General features: G+C 52.3%; 1 protein-coding gene across 1 annotated transcript in view; it reads right to left on the minus strand.

Annotated features, from left to right (window-relative positions):
• Positions 1-19830, minus strand: part of LOC144720666 (zinc finger CCHC domain-containing protein 7-like) — a 212013-nt gene that overhangs the window by 117704 nt on the left and 74479 nt on the right. The window contains 1 exon segment of the mRNA XM_078597597.1: positions 14853-14896. Within this exon segment, the coding sequence (XP_078453723.1) occupies positions 14853-14896 (44 nt within the window).

Genomic DNA, 19830 nt, shown 5'->3' on the forward strand with positions numbered 1-19830 from the left:
GTCAACCGAGGGGAGGCCCAGGACCGGTTCAGATAATCGCCACTGGCGTTGGTGGCCGTGAGCGGGAATCGAACTCGGGTCGGTGGGTTTCGAGTGCAACTCGCTAACCGCTACACGACAGCTCCCCACACTCACACACACCAGCGATTGCTGAACAGACAAAGTGACTGTTGGGGCATGTGCTGTTCTAGCTCATATTCGTACACACACACAAATATATAAACATAGGACAACACATGCATACAAGTGAGCTAATCGCTCAAACCGCAGCGCTAACCGGATGAAACAGGAGAATATAAATCTGACCAAATATTATAACTGACGTGAAAAATCGGATGGGTGAGTACAGCAAGCAGATGTTTTTTGTTTCTGACAGCCTAATCGTGAACAGCAGTACGAGTGTTCTCCTCCCCTAGGCGTGGGATTCCTCCGAGCAGTCCGCTTGAAGCCCCACAAAGCTTTTCAAGAAAACTGAGCCAATATTCCAACACTCAATGAGATTTTAAAAATGGGCAGAAACACGTGATAAAAAAAAATTATACATACTTTTTTTTTTACCATCTCGTTACAAAAAAAAAACACAACCCGCGCCACGTGTTTGAGCTCATCGCTACGTCCGTCGTCTCTTTGATTCCTGCCGCCTCGGCCCCCCCGATTAGGAGGCTGCGAGGGGGGACGTACGAAGCGAAGCCAAAACAGGCGCAGTGGAACGCGAGGACAAAGATCACCCACCGTAGCCTGTTAGCAGGCTGCTGCTGGGGCTAGTGCTGTTAGCGGGCAGCACCTTTGAAGGCCGCTACGGCACGTGAGAGGGTGGGTGGCGGGAACCACGCCGAGCCATCTTTGTCTTCCCAGTGGTAACGTTTACACTGCAGGTGCTCATTTAAGACTTGGGAGGCCAGGGGGGAGGAGGCCCAGGACCGGTTCAGATATTTGTCACCCATGTTGGTCGTGAGCAGGAACCTTAGGCCCGCTGGTTTCGTAGCGCAGTGCGCTAACCACTGCACCATTGCTCTCCACACAGTTACACACACACACACTAACACACCTGTGCTCACAGTTACACAAAGATCCCCCGTATAGCCTTAACAGACTGTAGGGGCAAGTGCTGTTAGCGAGCACCTATGGAGGCCGCAACGGTACACGAGGGGGTGGGTGGCCAGCACCACGCCCGCCCGCCTTTGTCTCCCCAGTGGCGATGTTTACTACACACCGCACCAGGTACTCATTTGAGGCTGAGTCGACCTAGGGGAGGCCCAGGACTGGTTCAGATAATTGTCACCGGTGTTAGCCGTGAGCAGGAATCGAACCCGGGTCACCGGGTGCAAAGCGCAGCACGCTAACCGCTACACTACCGCTCCCCACAGTTACACACACACACACTAACACACCTGTGCTCACAGTTACACGCACACGCACACACAAACACGTGCCCGGCTCAGGAGACAAACGACTCGCCCAACTCAGTCAATGTGTACAAACAGAAAAGTACTTAGCTGGTCATCTTAGCCCTGGGGCAAAAGCTACATTATAGCTCCTTCCCTATAAACATCTGGCAGTTCACCAGCACTGGTTCAAGGAAGGCTGACTGCTGATGAGACACTTTCGGTCAAAACCGGTTGAACCAATGCTGCTGATGGGATGTGTAAAAAACGCAATTTTTTACGTGGAGGGACAGATATACCGTCGTAAAGTCTGCTCATTTACTTTGTGACTTATATTCTCCACAAAGATGCGAATTATCTTGCAATAAAACAAGCTGTCGTCCCTGGCGATGGCGAGATTTCTCCGCTCACCGATTCCATTCACTGCCACGATCCGAAGAAGTAATTTTAATCAAGAAGTAATTTTACTCAAGAAAAAATTTTACCCAAGAAAATGTTTTACTCAAGAAAGCATAATTGTTCGTCCCGTTGGTGCCATCGCGATTTCATCGTTTCTCGTTTGTCGCCGCCGACTCTCCTTTGTACAGTTTTGTTCGCTCCGTGCGACTCAAGGTAACAATTTGCGGAAAATGTGTACAAATTGTGACAAATAGTTCCTATTACACGCTGTTATTTGCGCAAGTGTAAAGAATCCATTCCGAGCGACGACGCATCGCTACCAAAACCGAGCAATCACCTCCGGCCGCACTGAGACCATCGCCTCTCGATGCACGAGCCCCGAGGCGCAGCCCCACGCGCCGCCGGGCTGAACCGCGGGCGCGCCGCCACATCCGCCAATTCGGTGCCGTGCCAGCCGCCCCCCAGTCTCTCATCCAGGTAACCCCGGCCCCTACCCCCCCCCACCTCTTCCTCCTCACCCCTCCCCCCCACGAGCAAAGCCACCCAGCCACCTCCATGAATGTTCTCCTTAGATCGGACGCTGCTAATGGGGCGGCCTGCGAAGGCAAACCTTTAATTAAGTTGCCGCTATTAAATTAAGTGCCCCGGCAGGCCAAGCGCTCTGAATGGGGCGCACTCAGAGCGCCGCGCGACCACACGGCCGCCCTTGTGGGCAGCGCGCGCGGATCCGGTTACAAAGGGAACGACGGCGAGCGGTCTTCCCGCGTCCCCGCGAGCCGGCGCTCGCTTATTACCCCGGCGCAGCGCGGAGGGGGAGGAGGGGAGAAGGGGGGTGGGGGGCTGGAAAAATGGCAAAAAAAAGTCAGCTTTGTTCAAAATCGTGCAAACAAAAAAAAAAACCCGATTATAATAGTAATAATACGGGCAAAGTGGGGCCCCCTGGAAATTAAAATTAGGACAAAAAAAAAAACACGATCCAGGCCAGAGGTCTGGCCGCTCGCATTTCTGGGCGACGTTTATCGCGGTGAGACCGATCGCCGCTGAGAACACGCACGCCGGGGGGGGGGGGGGGGGCGGGGAGCGTGGCTGCAGAGTACGATGCTCTCCTCGATTACGGCGCGCGTGGGGGCCGTGGCACCGACACGCCGGGCGTGCTTGGTGGTCCTCCCGCAGCTCTCCCTCTAATGCGGTCATCGCTGTAACTCAGAGCGGACGCTTGATAATCTATTTTCCCAGATCGCATAAAACTCTGGCTGTCGCCTGATGATGCTAGTTGTAATTACTGGCGAAATGTCTCGGTACTCGAATTGTAACTGTGGTGGATTTACTCTCCAACACACCGGTGTTCTTAAGTAGCCACGAATTGCCATGTTTTGTTTACGTGACAAACCTTACCAACTTGGCTGTGTATCGGGTGGTGGCGGGATTAATGACACGTTTGTATTTACGCGATCTAACCCAAAAACTGAGCGTGGGGCCCGTCGCCATCGATGATGCCGGTCCTGAGCCAGCGGCGGTAATTCCACACTCCTGCGGTGGGTGCCAGTCTCTCCACGGGATGACCGATTCAGAACAAAGGTTCTTTATTTTAGCTTCTTCAAAGAAATAATAATAATGATAGCGATGGACTAAGTCGATTCCGAACCGGTATTTAAACTCGTGACCTTATGATCCCAAGTCAAACACTGTCACCAAAATGCTTCTCCCTCCCATAATCTGCCAGCGTGGGTGCTGGTCACCCACCCCCTCGTGTGCCGGGCTCACCTTCATAGGTGCCCACTAACAGCACTTGCACCCGAAAAACTCCATTAAGGCCCTACGCCAGATTTTTGTCTAGAATCTGAATACACACAAAAGATAAAGACCCCCCCCCGGTATAGCCTGAACAGACCATTAGGGCAAGTGCTGTTAGCAAGCACCTATGAAAGGTGGGAAGCCAACACCCATGCCAGACCATCTTTGTCTCCCCAGTGGCGATGTTTACACAACGCACCAAGTACTCATTTGAGGCCGAGTCAACCTAGGGGAGGCCCAGAACCAGTTCAAATAATCGTCACCGGTGTTGAACGTGAGCGGGAATCGAACTCGTGTTGCCGGGTTCGCAGCGCAGCGCGCTAACCACTGTGCCTCCGCTCCCCACATACACGCATGTATTAAATATCAGTACTTATAAAGACACACTTTCACCTCGCCTTCAAGTAACATAACCCACGCACGCACACACATGGCCTGCACAGAGTATCAGTGGCCCTCTGACCATCATAACATCCTTACACCATTCCCTCCTCCACGCATTCCCACAAAGATAAAAAGCCACCACCAACACCGCCGCCGCCGCTCCCCACCTTCTCCGTATTCCTCTGCCTCCCACCGTGACCCGACATTAAGAGGCTCGATTTCCCACACGGCCCCTGTGAGCACCACCCCCCAACCCAATCAGCACCGCTCACGCGGCAGCCCGCCAACACGCCACCCAGACTCGCACGCCACTTTATACACATTTCATTAGATCATCATCGTCATCATTATTATTATTTTTGGTTCACCGTGTAGGGGATTGGTGCGGTCTTCAAAAGCGCCCATAAACTGTGCGCACCTGACATGAGCTCAGCGCCGGGAGGGGAGGGAGCGGAGGCCGAGGCGGGTTCCCTCCCCCGCGCGCAGCGAGTGCGTGCCCCCGCGGCCGCGTGGCTTTGCGGTGCGCGCCCGAGAGCCGCCGACGGCTACGGCGCCCCGCCGGTGCCTCCGCCGTGGCCGCCTCCACGCCGAGAGCCGACGACGGACAGTGCGCGTTGGCGCCTTCTAATCGAAACTGGCCGTTGTTGCCGACTTCGCCATTCGTGCTCACGGGACGTGGTGGTGGGGGGGGCGGTGTGTGTCGCCGTGACCGAACAGCCCAGCGGCGGCCTGCGGACGGGAAGCTTCCGCGAGTTTGGATCCTGGTTGAGGGTTGACGTCATCGTCGTGCATCCTAGGGCCTCAACAGAGTGCAGGACAACTTTGTGGGAATTCGGCACTGGTCGTTGTGTAGAGGTACTGGGCTCCACCATGGAAAAGGTGGTAACTTCCACTTTCCATCGGCTCGTGGATACCAACGAAGATGAGCGTCGCCACAATGGGCACTTTGACTTTGAATGAATAAATACTTCCATAAAGCTAATCCCAGGATGAGATGCCAACTCTCATGGGAACGAGGTCGTTAATCAAGGATACAAGTTAATCTGATGATTGACTGAACGTCACGACGCTCGGGAGTGTTTAGGGGCTTTGTTATATTTACCTTCCGGAAGCTTCGCAATAATGAACACGATCAAAGCACGTCTCAATCTTCCCAAAGAGCCTTCTCTACAAAATGTAAGTACGTATGACCCTCCTGTACAAAACCTGTGCATTAATACTCGGCGAGGATTTTTATTGAAGCGTATCCACGCAGCGTCTCAAACATCTATAAAAAACTAAAACGATTTTTTTTATTTTACCAGATAAGGCCCACTGAACTATATAGCTCTTTTTCAGACAAGACCTGTCCACAAATGATCGCTCTATGAAGCGGCGTTAAACGTGGAAATTTCTCAGCGAAATACTCTAAAACGCACGTTCCTAAACGTAGAGGGGGAAAACCGGAGAAAGATCCACGCGACCCCAGGGGAGAAAATGCTAAGGCGCCAGGGTTGGGATCGAACTCACGACCTCCTGCGTACCCGGCAAGGGAGAAAACATCTCGCCACCACGGTGCCCCATACTGTGTAGCTTCTCGCTGGAGCTCCTCTGCATGAATTCCCCATGGCTTGCCTCTTTGAGGCTTCCCAACACACACACACATCTCTCCCTTGATGATTCCCGACGATTCTTCACTCTAAGCTCTGTCAATGAACCTTAGGAACCCTTTTCAATGAACTACAATGCCTCTCAAATGACACGTGCGTACGAGGATCTTCTCAAAAAATCTTCCCAAAGAGACTTCTCAATGACGTTCCTGACCCCAAATGCAAGGCATTTCGTGGTCTTCCCATAATGCCGCTCTGGCTGAACATACTTCACCCTGACGTACAAGGTACTTGGCGGCTCGCATCTCTCTTCCAGCTGACAAGGGTCCTCATTGGCCACGCTCGATTCTCCACACGTGCAAAGGAGATTGTTTTCCCAAAAAATAAATTACAAAACCCGCACAAAGTACAAAAATACTAATAAATAATGGCGAGGATGTGAGCCAGATATCAAGTTGCACATCTCCTCTCCGCGGGCAACTCCTTAAAACCTACCGCACACGTCTGCCAGCGAGCAGGCCGACACAATTAGTGTGGGAGCTGAAAACTCTGCCCCTCGGCTTCAGGGGGAGGAGGGCATGAAACTGCTGCTGCTGCTGCTGCTGCCAAGAGCTCCAGATGACCTGGCCAACCTCCATCTACACCCAGGCAGGCCTCGCCGGGTCTCTTTCATTCAGGAGGGTATCGGCATGTTTGGCTAAAACCTTATCGGCAGTGTTTTGTGGGTGAGAGAAAACTGGAGTCCCACACACACGCAAAAAACACTACACAAAACATCAATAAGTCGGAGTCATTTCCTGCTCCAACGAGCAATGAAGCAATGCTCATTTCCCTAGGACAACCAATGTTGACTTCCCCACAAAGTGATACCTATTTTATGACCCCCTAAGGATGATGGGCCGAGTCGACCCCAAATCAGGAACTGAACCCACAACCTTCTGATCCGCGAGCCGCTCGCTCTGCGGCTGAGTCAGGGGGTCATTTTATGACCCCCTAAGGATGATGGGCCGAGTCGACCCCAAATCAGGAACTGAACCCACAACCTTCTGATCCACGAGCCGCTCGCTCTGTGGCTGAGTCACTTGGTCAGGGGAAGATAACAGATGGATCTGTGAACCCACTTGCTGTACTGCCATATCCTGGCAGCCTTACAAACATGCCAGATTCACCACCCCAAGTACTGGATCCCAGAGGAGTGTTCCACCACGGCTCTGATGGAGAGACTCACCGAGTGCCGTGGGCCCTCTAATGCAGTTTGCTCCACGAGGCTGAGTGGCAGGCAAGAGACGGAGGTCGAGCAAGGAGAGACAGCAGGGGGTCTGGGTATTCCAGATCAACTGCGAGAGATGTTGACATCGACGCTGCCGCACCACGCCGTCTCTTCCTTCCTTCTGCCAGATCGCAAAACTGTTGCGCAGAGGACGACCGACCCCCAAGGTTCAATGTGAGAGTCGCCCATGAGTGTCGCACAACCCAACGTGGGGTCTTGCCGTTTATATATGTGATCTCTCACCTCCGGGGTCAGCTGCCTCCGTGTGTGAACATTACCACCGCGAACTTTGGTTTTCCCCTGGGTCCCTAACCTCTGTGGTGCCATTCCAATTCCCCGGTTAACTTTACTCCTCCAGCCTGCGCGTAGGCCCCCAGTTAAACGGCAAAACGTCCGAGCGTCTCACACCGCTCTCTCTTTGCGTGAAAACACCAACCCCACGTGTCAACTGCTGCACCGCACGCACGGGAAACGCTCGGCGAATTCGCGCACCGCCAACGACGGCTGGAGCAAAGTCACCAAAAAGGCAAACTTTCCAGAGGGAGCCCATATCGGCAGATACACGCAATGTCCGTTTACGCCCCGTGAAATTCCTCGCGGCGCACGCCGGATTCAAACAAACGCCGACACCATTAGCTCCGGCCGTGCCCAAGCAAAGAGCAGGAATAAACCCACATCACGTCGTCGTGTCCGTGTCTAATAAAACCCATAACCATAAACCCTTGCCTCGGCACTCAACGCCGAGATAAGGCCATTGAGCAAGGCGTCCTCATACACGGCCCTTTCACGAGTTGCTCACAATTAACAGCGCTCTCTTTACGGCCTTCTGCGAGAGATCAGGTGGCAGGGCTGAGCGGCAATTTTCGGGAGGGCGGTTTAACAAGCGGGCGTGTGTGCGTGTGTGGCACCGCACACACAGCAGCCCCCCCCATGCCCCACCGTCCTCCTCCCCGCTCCCCCCGTCACGGCCCCGGCTGAGCATGGCTCGGGGGCGAGGACTCTGTCTTGAGTCAATCGCCCACCCATGCACCCAGATGCAGCGTCTTTCCGCGTAACTTCTTTCTCGTTTGTTTTACATTTTTTCCCGCAAACGTGATTAGCAAGCGCATGCACACGTGCGGCTGCAAGCTCGCACGCTTAACGCGTGCAGATAATGCGCACACGCGTGCGTGCGTGCGTATGGTGACTGACTTAACAGACTGGGTTTGTCGGCTTGTTTTATTATCTCTCTCCTTTACGAGGGTCATCCCCCCCCCCCCGCCCCCCCTTTGCCCGGTGCGTGGTCCGCGTGGCCCGTGAGAGCGACATGTTCCAACGGCGACGAGGCCCCCACCGTCCCTCCCCGACAGCCGTGCACACCCGACGGCCTCGTCGTGCTCGCGCGCCTGGTGGCGAACGTCGGCCGATCACGCAGCGAGTCTCGCGCGCTCTGCGACGACGCCGAGGGGTTGGTGACCTGTCCGCACGGAATGCCGAGTGCCGTCCCCAATCTCGGTCAAAACATTTTGCCAACGCGGACGTTGCTCACTCGGTATCCCGCGACAACAGCAGAGGGGGGGGAGGGGGCATGCGTCCCGATACATGACGCTCCTGAAAAGGAACCCCGCGGGGCTCAACGATTCCTCCCGACGTTCACGGAAGGATTACCATCACGCGGTCCGTCCACGTTTCCCGGGCCAGAGGGCGCAACGGCAGAGGGCTCTCGGCCCTCAATCCGAGGGCAGGCGAGTTCACATCCTCGTCAGGGGACCCCCCCCTCTCAGCCAATCATCGTCACCGTCATTCCGGGGTAAGCAAAAAGGGCACCGCTTTGCGGAAAGCCAACGGTGGTTGTTCTATAGAGATACTGAGCCTAGACAAGGGAATGTGGAATTGTGCAACATCACCTCCGGCCCGCCAATGAAGACAAAGGCCTACCCCCTGGCCACCCAACAGGGCAGACATCGCGACGGGGACTCCACTCCACCAGCCCTCAGTGCGCCGGCCGCTTGGTGGCAACCGCTTACGCTTTGCGGAGCGTACCACTGGAGCTCCACGGAGCATTCAGCTGGAGCTCCACGGAGCATTCAGCTGGAGCACCATGGAGCATACCACTGGAGCTCCACGGAGCATTCAGCTGGAGCTCCACGGAGCGTTCAGCTGGAGCACCATGGAGCGTACCACTGGAGCTCCATGGAGCGTACCACTGGAGCTCCACGGAGCGTTCAGCTGGAGCTCCACGGAGCGTTCAGCTGGAGCACCATGGAGCATACCACTGGAGCTCCATGGAGCGTACCACTGGAGCTCCACGGAGCGTTCAGCTGGAGCTCCACGGAGCGTTCAGCTGGAGCTCCACGGAGTGTTCAGCTGGCTCTATACAGAGCGGTTCCTGTGCTGCTCCAGAGTGGTTCCTGTACTGCTCCGCGGAGCGGTTCCCGTGGAGCTCCGCAGAGCGGTTCCCGTGGAGCTCCGCAGAGCGGTTCCTGTGGAGCTCCGCAGAGCGGTTCCTGTGGAGCTCCGCCGAGCGGTTCCTGTGCTGCTCCGCAGAGCGGTTCCTGTGGAGCTCTGCAGAGCGGTTCCTGTGGAGCTCCGCCGAGTGGTTCCTGTGGAGCTCCCTACAGTGGTTCCCGTGGAGCTCCGCTGAGCGTTCCACTGGAGCTCCGTACAGCGGTTCCCGTGGAGCCAGGCGTTCGGCTCCAGGCGCAACACTCTCGTGTAATTAACAGCAGAGCGCGAGAAACAACGTTTAATTAACGCTACGCTAATTACGCTAAATAGTGCCATTAACATGTTTATAAACAGGTGACAGCCCACGGAGATGTTAAACATACTTTGTTCCTATAAGAAGGGGGAATTTGTACAACATTCGCAACGGAAGTGTTTCGGCAAATGATTTCCACGCATTTCTGATTTTTATTTGTGTAAGAAGCTGCAGGTTACATTTAATATTGGCCAAATGTGTTATTCTATTTGATGTCAATATATATTGTCCCCTCCAGAGTAAATAAGACAAATTACTGCCTTTAAAGACTCCGACAGCTGGTGTCCCTGTGGAGAGACTGGCAAATGCCAGGGTAAGGTGGAATTTCCATCGCTGACTGGGGCCACCAATTGGATGTGCGCACCAAGCAACACCCATTTTGCACTGGGATATTGTGACCTTCGGCTGCAAGTAACTTATAATAATGCTGCTCTCTTTGTGACACCCGAGTTCAATTCCCACTCACGGCCAACAACAGCGACAATCGTCTGAACCGGTCTTGGGCCTCCCGTGGGTCGACCCAGCATCCATTAAGCACATGGTGCGATGTGTAAGCATAGCCACTAGGGATACAAAGGTGGCGTGGTTCTGGCCACCTGGCCCCCTCATGTGCCCCAACGGTCTGCTAAGCCTCTGCAAAAGTGCTTCATGTTCTTTGGTTCGTTCGGTAAAGTCACATAGATAGAACAATAATAATGTGAATAAAAGAATAAAATAACATTTTACGTAAAAAAAAAATATAAATAGAAATATTTATCAACTTTGTCTTTTTTAAAATTGTTATCATTTTTATTCACTTAATTATTACTTTTCTATCCACATGACTTTATGAATTCCTGCAGTCACGAAAGTTTTAATTCAAAATTAAATAGATGTTCGTCGTTGCAAGTATTTGTGTGCTTGTGTACATGTGTGCTGGTCCTGGGCATCTCCTAGGTCAACTCAGCCTCAAATGTGTATCTGGTGCACTTTGCATACATCAACAAAGGAGCCAATAAGGTGGATGTGTGTGATGCAAGCCACAACAAAACATCGTGGGTCGTTCTGGCATTTAGAGGTGCAATCTAATCGGCCTTGCCCCAACAGTCTATAAAGTCTACAAGGAAGGTCTTTTCCTTTCTCTGAGCCTGCCCGTATGTGTGCACATGGTTTCCATATACATCAACCTTCATTAGCTTGATGTATATGGAAAGCATAGTGGCAATAAAATCAAGTGAAAGCGCTGTACAGACAAAATATAATTAACAAAAATATATCGCAATGCTCATTTACAAAACTACTTTAAAATAAATCCAAGTAATTTTCTGCTTGTATGAGCATTGCGGCCGTGCTCATCTCTTGTTGACAGCCCCGAGCGAGTGGTGGAAATTCCTCATTCCTATGGCAGGGTCGAGTAACTCCACAAAGTGGTGCTAATGATCGAGCACCACTTTGTGGGATGACGCTCACACTGTGACTTTAGGTGAATAATCATCCTTTCAAAAAATGCAAATTAAACGTCTTACAAAGTGTATAATCCTTCTCTAAGTACGGCAACTTAAAACATCAGAAAGGGCAACACGTGACTGTGTGGACACTCATGCAGCCGAGCGTGGGGGTGCTGCAGCTGCGCCGACAGCAGCGGATGTCACACAGAGTCCTCCTGCTCCTCCACGCAGGTGAACTGAGGCACGACGCACGGCGCCACTCTCCGCACCGCACGCACACTCATGCACACGCACACGCGCACACACGCGCGCACACGCACGCGCACACACAAACACACGCAGACAAGCGCGCATGTACACACACGCGCACACGCACACACGCGCACACGCACATATGTACACACACACGCACGCACACACACACGCACACGTACGCACATGCACGCACACGCACACATGTACACACATGCACACACGCACGCATGTACACACACGCACGCATGTACACACAAGCACACACGCACGCACACACGCACGCATGTACACACACGCACGCATGTACACACAAGCACACACGCACGCACACACGTACACACACGCACACACACACGCACGCAAGCACACACACGCACGCACATACACGCGTGCACGTGAGTCGCCGCAAAGTGACGCGCGTGCTCGTCAGCGTGGGCGTCCCGCGTGGCCGGGCCCCAGATGTGTTTCCTGTCGGCGCTGCGGCCCTACAAGTGTGACGGTGGCGGTCGCTGACCACCACTCACAGCTCACCGGCGCGGTTCATGTGGACGCCGTCACGGCACCATCGGGGGACTCCGACACGGCACCATCGGGGGACTCCGACGTCAATTACATCTGCGCACCGTTCTCAGTTTCTTCGGTAACCTGGTTGTTTTTGCCCCGATTTCTATTCGCTTCGTTGTTGTACTTGGTTTTGACGCGATTGCTTTTGTTGTTTTAGTCACCCAGGTGACTCTTAGCAAATGAGACTCATCCTGGTCTCTTGAGTTACCACCACCTGGCTCAACTTGAACTTGATTTTGAAACGCTTCTGATGGTCCCACACGCTTCCCTTGATGCGCAATGCACTGGTTGTATGACCACGACAGTTTTTAATCACCGCACGGAATAACTCTTTGTCTCAATCAAGCCACCCACCGTCCACAACTCGCTTCATTGCCACTTAAAGAACAACTATTTTAGATGCACATTACTATTTCGCTGTGCCGCCACGTGGCAGGCACTGGGAGCCATGTCAAGGGATCAATGATCCCCTGACTTTCTTCCTATTTTGCCGGATTTTTCAGAATTTACAATTTTTCAGTTAGCACGTGAAACAAACTGCTTGCAAACAGCTGCAAAAAAAAAGAAGACGACGTCACCGACTGACGTGACATCCGCGCTACCACCTTCCGACTGAACACTTTCCACTTGCTGGAGCACCAATTCTTTGTATGCGTCCACAAAGATAAGGGCCGGTGGGTTTTTAAATCCTTTATATTAAGTTCACTTGCTTGCTTGCTTGCGCGCTTACGACCGTGCAAATCTTTTGGTCGTTTTTTAACCCACTTCCCGTGATCCAATCGAGCTGACATTTTGCACACAGACTCGTTGTGCGTGACAATTTATTTTCTTGCAAAATTTTTTCCAAAATTTTCTACTTTTCAGGAAAAAAAAATTTTCATATAGAATTTTAAATACTAATGTGATAAAAATGAAACTCTTACTCAAGAAAAACAGAAATGAATAATAAAATAAAACCGATGCCACGCATATAAAGGATTTACGGGGTTAATTTTTTTTGGACTGCGTTTTGCTCGAGCGGACGGGAAGGATGTGCGGGCCTCTGGTTTCCCAGTCGCTGGTTTCGCCACATCCGAGCTCCGTCACCCTCGCCCGCTCGCCTGCTCGTCCGCTCCACCGTGTCCGAGCACAACGTGGGACTGCGGTTGAGCACTTCCAGAAGTCCTGGAATGCCGACGGCATCTCTCTCTCTTGTAGTAGCAATAACTGAGAAGGCCACATCAAGGAAGACTGCCCTTGCACGTGGAACAGTGCAAGGGCAGTCTTAACAGGCTGAGTACTGACTCTGCAAGTTGTGGGATCTGCCAGGGAGAAGGCAGTAATGGAAAGTTGTGGCGGACTAACGGCACTTGTCGTGATGCCTCATGAAACTTCGTGACCTGCTCGCCTTTTTTCTCTATTTTTTTTTATTCTAAGAGCCAACCATGTCCATCCAGTGCTCACTGAGCTGCATTGGCTTCCGGTTGCAGGGCGAATCTATTACAAGGTTGCACTCATTACACACAAGGTGCTTGCCGCAAATGAACCACACCTTGCTGATCTTGTCAAGGAGCATAAGCCGCCATGAGAACTCGGGAAATCCTAGCAGCTGCTTTTGGCTAACCATCGAACAAAGACGGTCCCCGCATCGAGCACTTTCAGACGCGCTTCTGCGGCGGTCTGGAACGCTCTTCCTTCCGATATTAGGAAGCCACTGGAGCTATGCACTTTTAAATTAAGATTCAAAATAATTTATTTACAACTGACTTTTTGTGTTTAGTTTGTTGTCCCTCCCCTGCACCTCCGATTAGCACGTTTGGCTACGTATAGTGCACAAGAAATTCAACACGTACATATTTAGCATTCCCATCGTTTTTCTTTTCGTACTGTCTGTCGTTATAACGCGCTGACCCGCCGCTACTGGACACCTGTGAAAAAGAGCTTCATAGCTCATCGGATTCCCCCAGCTTAACATAAAGATGCCGATTAAAACTTGAATGTTGCTTCCGCAACATAGAACGCGTATGGGGCGATGAAGGAGGACGGTTCACCTGCTCAGAAACACTGGCTCCATCGGTTGGCCAAATAAAAGCCAACCAAGGAAGGCACCGGGAGACTCTGCTGAGACACGGCCGTGTTTTGCATCGATTACACTGGTCAACAAAAAAAAAAAAATTCTGGCCTGGAATTTTGCAGCTGTTTTAGACTAATTTCAGGGTGCCGATTCCAAATCTGACCTCAGATTTGCTCTATCACATCTCATTTTTATGCTATCGGCATACCCCATTTTCATTGATTTTACCCGAAATTAACTCTGTCACTTATGATTGCAAGTTGTTACGAGTCAGTGACTGCTTTAGTGTTAAAATATGGTGCTGTATTTTTAGGATAGTGTGTTTATAATATAATTTTATGTAGATATCCACATCTATTTAATATTTTTCTTCCGCAGTTTTTATTGAAAATGCAATATTTTATATCTCAAAAACCTGATGCGATAGACAAAAACTGATGCCAGATTTGGAATCAGCACCCCAAAATTACATTCGAACCGTTGGAATACCTTATGCCAGAAAAAGTGTGTTGACCAGTGTTATCAGTCGACGGCCAGCCATGCCCAGCCCAGCCGCAGCTTGCCGAGCGGCAGGCTCAGCGACACGGCGACACGGCGGGGGGTGGCCTCGTCGCGATCGGTCGACCGTGACGCCGACAGATACGCGCGACGACGAATCGTGCGCGCGGCACCCGACTTCCCCGCGCTCACGCAAATCACGCGGCCGATGTTACATTCATGCCACCGAGTCAAAAACAAAATACGAGCAACCAGATGGGGAAACCAATACAAAGCAGTAAAAACCACGGCAAAAATAATAATAACAACACAATTCTTTAACTGAATCGCGACCCAAGATCGTCGCAACGATTCTGTGGGGAGGAGGAGAGGTCGCATGGCACGGTCGCCCGGTGGGGGGGGGGGGGGGTCTGCAAGGCACCGCCACTACGTTGGCGGGCGGGGTCCGGTTTGGGTGACGAGGTGCGCACGGCAGTGAAAACGCGTCCAATTACCTCCATGTCCTTCTCATTCACCGTCCACTCCCCCTCCGAGTCACCTGCAGCAACGGCAACGACAACAAGAAACACAGCACACGTGTAAATCACCGCTCGGCCATCAGCTGCAACCTCGCACAGTTTATCCCGGTGATTAATTGGCATCCCGGCGAAACCACGCACGCACACACGCACGGCCAAAGTTGGTACATCAAGCAGCTGGCTAATCCCCAAACCAGAAGCCACCACCCGCCCCGCGCCACCTCCATTAACTATAACTGCCTTTACATCCAGTGCTGGAGGTGTAAATCATGTGGAGACAACTTAATGGCTTGATTTGTTTGCATCCAAATAATTTGGTCGATAGCTATTGACTGGCGCGTGGATGTGGACAAACAATGGGGAGCCAGGCATGCTAAGCGGTGGTGGCATAAATTCTGGAACGGAGGTCCCCTTGTTGAGGTTTCTTTATTTAAAAATTGCTCGTACCGACGGTAGCACATTCGCCGCTCGTTGCAGAGTCCGCGGTTCGAATCCGGCAAGCCTCCCTGGTTAATACTGCAGGTGTATTCACCATAAATACGAGCCATCTGCATCACAGCGCACATTAAAGATCCCCCGGTGCCATTCGAATCGAGCAAGCCATTGCGTGCTAGCGCCACGGTCCAAATGGGACAAATTAGAAAAATGACCCACATACAACTCATTTCGTATTCCACACAGCAGCAATCATCGCCCCCTACTGGCAGACTAACGCCTGCTTGCAGGCCGTTGCTCGGTCACCGTGTGCCGCAGATGGGTAGCTGCGACTGGGGCGTGCTATTTGAATTTTTGAGATGAGATGTGATTTAAGGCACTTTGAGTTGTCGAAGCACTTAACCAAGCGCCGTTAAAATGCGAAGGATTATTATATATATAACTGGGAATGGCGAAAACAAAAGATGGCCTCGTGGCCATCCCGGTGTGTGTCACAGGACTGGAGTCTCTCTCTCTCTTCCTTATCGTATGGTACTTGAAGCAAAACTGACAAAACATTACAAGTAGGATGTTCAACTTGGCAAATCCACTGAAGACTTTGGAAGTTGCTTGAAGAAGATGAGAACCTTTGCGTGGTTTTCCCTTGTTACGAGCAAAAACACGAGTGTCGTCAAATTGGGTGACCGGCCGAAGCAGAGATGCTACTCGTCCCTCCGGCCAGAAAAGCGACGGCAGAAAGTGTCGCGGAGTGCTGAGTCAGCGCCGATGAGATCCTGGCTCGCCATTAAAGCAGGTTCGAAAGTGGAGCGAATTAAACGGTCTCAGCATGGCCACAGCGACTACACCACCCAATACACCACACAGCAAAACGCTACGTATTTGCCTCGGTCAACCTTGCCTCCAAGAGATTATGTTAAAACCACAAACCACCCACTCGTATGCACAAGCAAGAGGCAGTGCAGTCAATATATTGCGTTAGAAAATATGTGAACGTTGACCAAGACAGAGTCTGACCAGACAAAGGCTGATTCTGATAAGAGGCTGCACTGCCAGGCTTCTTGAATGACAGAAGCAATGTTGTCAGAGGCTGCAGCAACAGCGGCTGCCATGACAGACAGACGCTAGCCTAACAGCGGATGGCCCCGACAGCAGCTGGCCTCAACCAGCCCGGTCATACAAGAGGCCGTCTCAACAGAGAAAGACCCAATAGCAACTGGCCTGACGGAGGCCACCCTGATACCAGCTGGCCACAAAAATGTTAGCCTGACGGAAATTGGCTGGACACAGGCAAGCCCAGGAGAGAAGGGCCCGATAGAGAAGGGCCCAACAGAGAAGGGCAAGACAGAAAAGGGCAAGATCGAGAAGGGCTGGCGCCTGCGGGAAGCCGCCTGTTGTCTGTCGAGAGGCCGGCCTCAATGCGCTGCCCTTGGGCGGCGCAGGCCGGAAAGTGGGGGGGGGGGGGGGGGGGTGAGTGGCCCGGCGGGGGTGCAGCCGCGCTCCGCTCCCCGTCCCTCACAAAGCACCCGGCAGCGTCACACCTGAGCAGGAAATAAATGGTGGCCTATTCATGTCAATTGGCGGGCGTTAGGGTTTAAACGAGAATAAATGTAAACTTCAGCCACAAATTCCCTCAAAATTTGTAAGCCTCCGCTCCAGCTTATTGCCTCCCTACCTCCCATAAATTCTGATTTGACAGAAAGCAATATTCGCCGTGTTTCACGCACGTAGCCACTTTGCTGCAAAGCCACAAAAAATGACGGCTGCGCCCGGTTTAACGTACAGAACAAACAGGCGGCGGCGGCGTGTCGGCCGGCCGGCCCCGCACAGCGCGACTCGCACACGAATCGCACGGCCACGGCGCCCAAGCCAGAGAAGCCGCGAGCGCTCGTCATTATCATTCTAGGCTTCGCGCACGAGGCCGAATCGCGCACCCACGGTCGTGGGGCGGTCGGAGAGTCTCCTCCGGCTCGAGCCCGCGCTGGAAACTCCACGTTTCTACGACAAGGGCAATCGTTCCTTGCAGTTTGCTCGCTGTCCACTTTTCACAAAGCGGTGTTTATTTTATAGACCCCCCCACGGAGGTATGATTCATTTGACTCCCCGACTGGGAGTTGAACTCACACCCCTTCTGATTGTGAGTCCAGTGCCCGAACCGCAGCACCAGCTGGCTGGATTTTCATTTGTACATCATTATTTAAAGGTAATATGTAATAATGTATACACTTTGTTACATGTGTATACACTAAATATGATCCAACCTGCTCACACTGTGGTTAGAGACATTGGCTCACACGTGGAAGGTTGCGAGTTCAAATCCCATTCAGGGGCAACTCAGCAAATCATTCCCTCTGGATGCAATAAATCGAGTACCACTTTGTGAAACGTTAACCTTGAGAGTCTGACAATAGAAACTGGCGCCCGTAACAGAAAACATGAAATTTCCTCCAATGGCTGGGAATTACCAATGGAGAAGATCTTAGTTTGATCAGGGAGGCTCTCAACAATATCCCACAAGTCTCTGAACAAACACCGGCGGACAACGGCACCGGACCTTAAATGTAAAAATTTGTTTGATTATATATATATATGTGTGTACAGCATGTACTCGTGCATTTATTCTTTGACACAAGTCCCGATGTAAACAGCCGTACCCAGAACAATACACGGGCGGGCTAATGTGTGAGCTTCGCAATGACGGAGAGCCACTGTCAGAAGCATTAGCCCAACACCACACATCCTTCATTGGGATTGACAGCGGGTGTGAAGGTGTTTTCCAGTTCATGAAGTGCGTGCAGACTATGACCGAATCACTCGGAAGGCCCCTAATCTCGTCAAGCCAAGCAGGGTTTCGAGCCTGGACCGTGCATGTATGGAGATTACACACTCGCGTAACAGTCGCTACAGGCTCGCCGCAGCGGGGCCACATTACCAACGGAGGGCATTGCGGCAATATCCATAGTTGTACTGTGCCATGCTGCAACGTCTACGCTCCCCACCTTCACCAACCCGCACTGACCAGCACGGTTAAAGTATGCTCAATCAACTCACGACGACCTGCAAAAAATAAAAGTGTGTAGGCCCTCATCCAGCAGCGGATTTACCGCGGCGCAAGCGAGGAGCACACGAGGCGCCACCGCGCGCGCGTAAGCGGCCGGACGTACCCAAAAAATAATCCAAATTCACGGCCCAACCCAAACGGAATAAGAGAACGCCCTTTTGCCAATAGGCACCGTCCGTTCCATTACTCATCGGGGGAAGGGGACGGGGCGGCTGGGAGCGCAGAGCCAGGGCTCGGCAGCCCCAGCTGTTCGCGGGGGCAAGCGGGAGGACTTGGAGAGAGGGGGGGGTGAGGTGGGGTGGGGGTTGGGGGGGCGGGTTGGAAAGGGCAGGGGGGCGAGGGGGGGGCAGGTCGAGGCGGGGCAGCCGAGCATCGCGAACCGTTACGTGAGACCACGGGAAAACTTTATCCGGGAGACGACGTGCGGATGGAAGAGGTGATCTTCGGTGAAATGACCCGGGCTCTGCAGAGGGGTTTGGGTGGCTGCCAAGCCAAGCGCAGTGCCTGCCCCTTACCTCTTGGTTCCCCTACAGGGAGATGAGCTTTATATTTGGTCGCAGGTGTGTGGGTGTGTATATATGTGTGTGTGCATAGCTGTATCTCCACAATCAAACGGCCTAGAGAGGTTACTTTGGTCTCGAATGAAAGCTACGTGTGTGTGTCTTCTCGGAACGACCAACATTTCAAACGTACAACTTTGGCATTTTGCTGTAAGGATACATATTTTTTTTTAAATCTAATCGTGTCGCGGGAGCTCGAAGAGGACGTTCCAAGCCGAATTGAGCTGCACCATTCACGTACCGTGCGAGCCACGCGTCGGCGGCGGGGGTTGGGGCATTAAAGGCAACGGTTAACCACCCTTCAATACCCCCCTTAAACTTATTAGTAGCAAGCGATCCATACCATCAGCATTATCATTATTAGCGAGATGGGCATATTCTGCGGGTTTCATGCATCTACTCGGGGTCCGTAGGTTTCGGTGACAATGTGCAAGACGCTACGGGGCCAAAATAAGGAACAAAAATTAAACGTGTAGCCAGCTGCCCCTAAGGGCTTGCCGCCCAGCCAGATTTGAGGTTGCGATGATCGCGCTCACGTCGTTAAGGGCAGTTGCACTCCCTCCCCCAACGCGGGCAGCTCAGGAATCCCAAACCGACACTTGGAAGGACGGGCGGATCGACAGCAGCGCTCGCTCCGCAAACATAACGCTAAAAACGTATATATATATAATATATAAAAAATGTCCCAGACGTTTGTGAACAACCTTACCAGACTTACATGGAACTCAGCTGTCAGTGACACCGAAATGAGATCTATATATGTGTATATATAATTCAGATGCTGCATATTATAAATGCAAGTGTAGTATTTCAAACCATACACGCATGGCTTAAATTCCCACCGGCGATGACAAAACGGGGTAGACTTTTGTCGCAAGTCCACAGTGGCTGTCTCGCAGGA

The sequence above is a fragment of the Lampetra planeri genome, chromosome 9 (genome assembly GCF_965212315.1).
Source record: "Lampetra planeri chromosome 9, kcLamPlan1.2.h2, whole genome shotgun sequence".
NCBI classification, from domain to species: domain Eukaryota; kingdom Metazoa; phylum Chordata; class Hyperoartia; order Petromyzontiformes; family Petromyzontidae; genus Lampetra; species Lampetra planeri.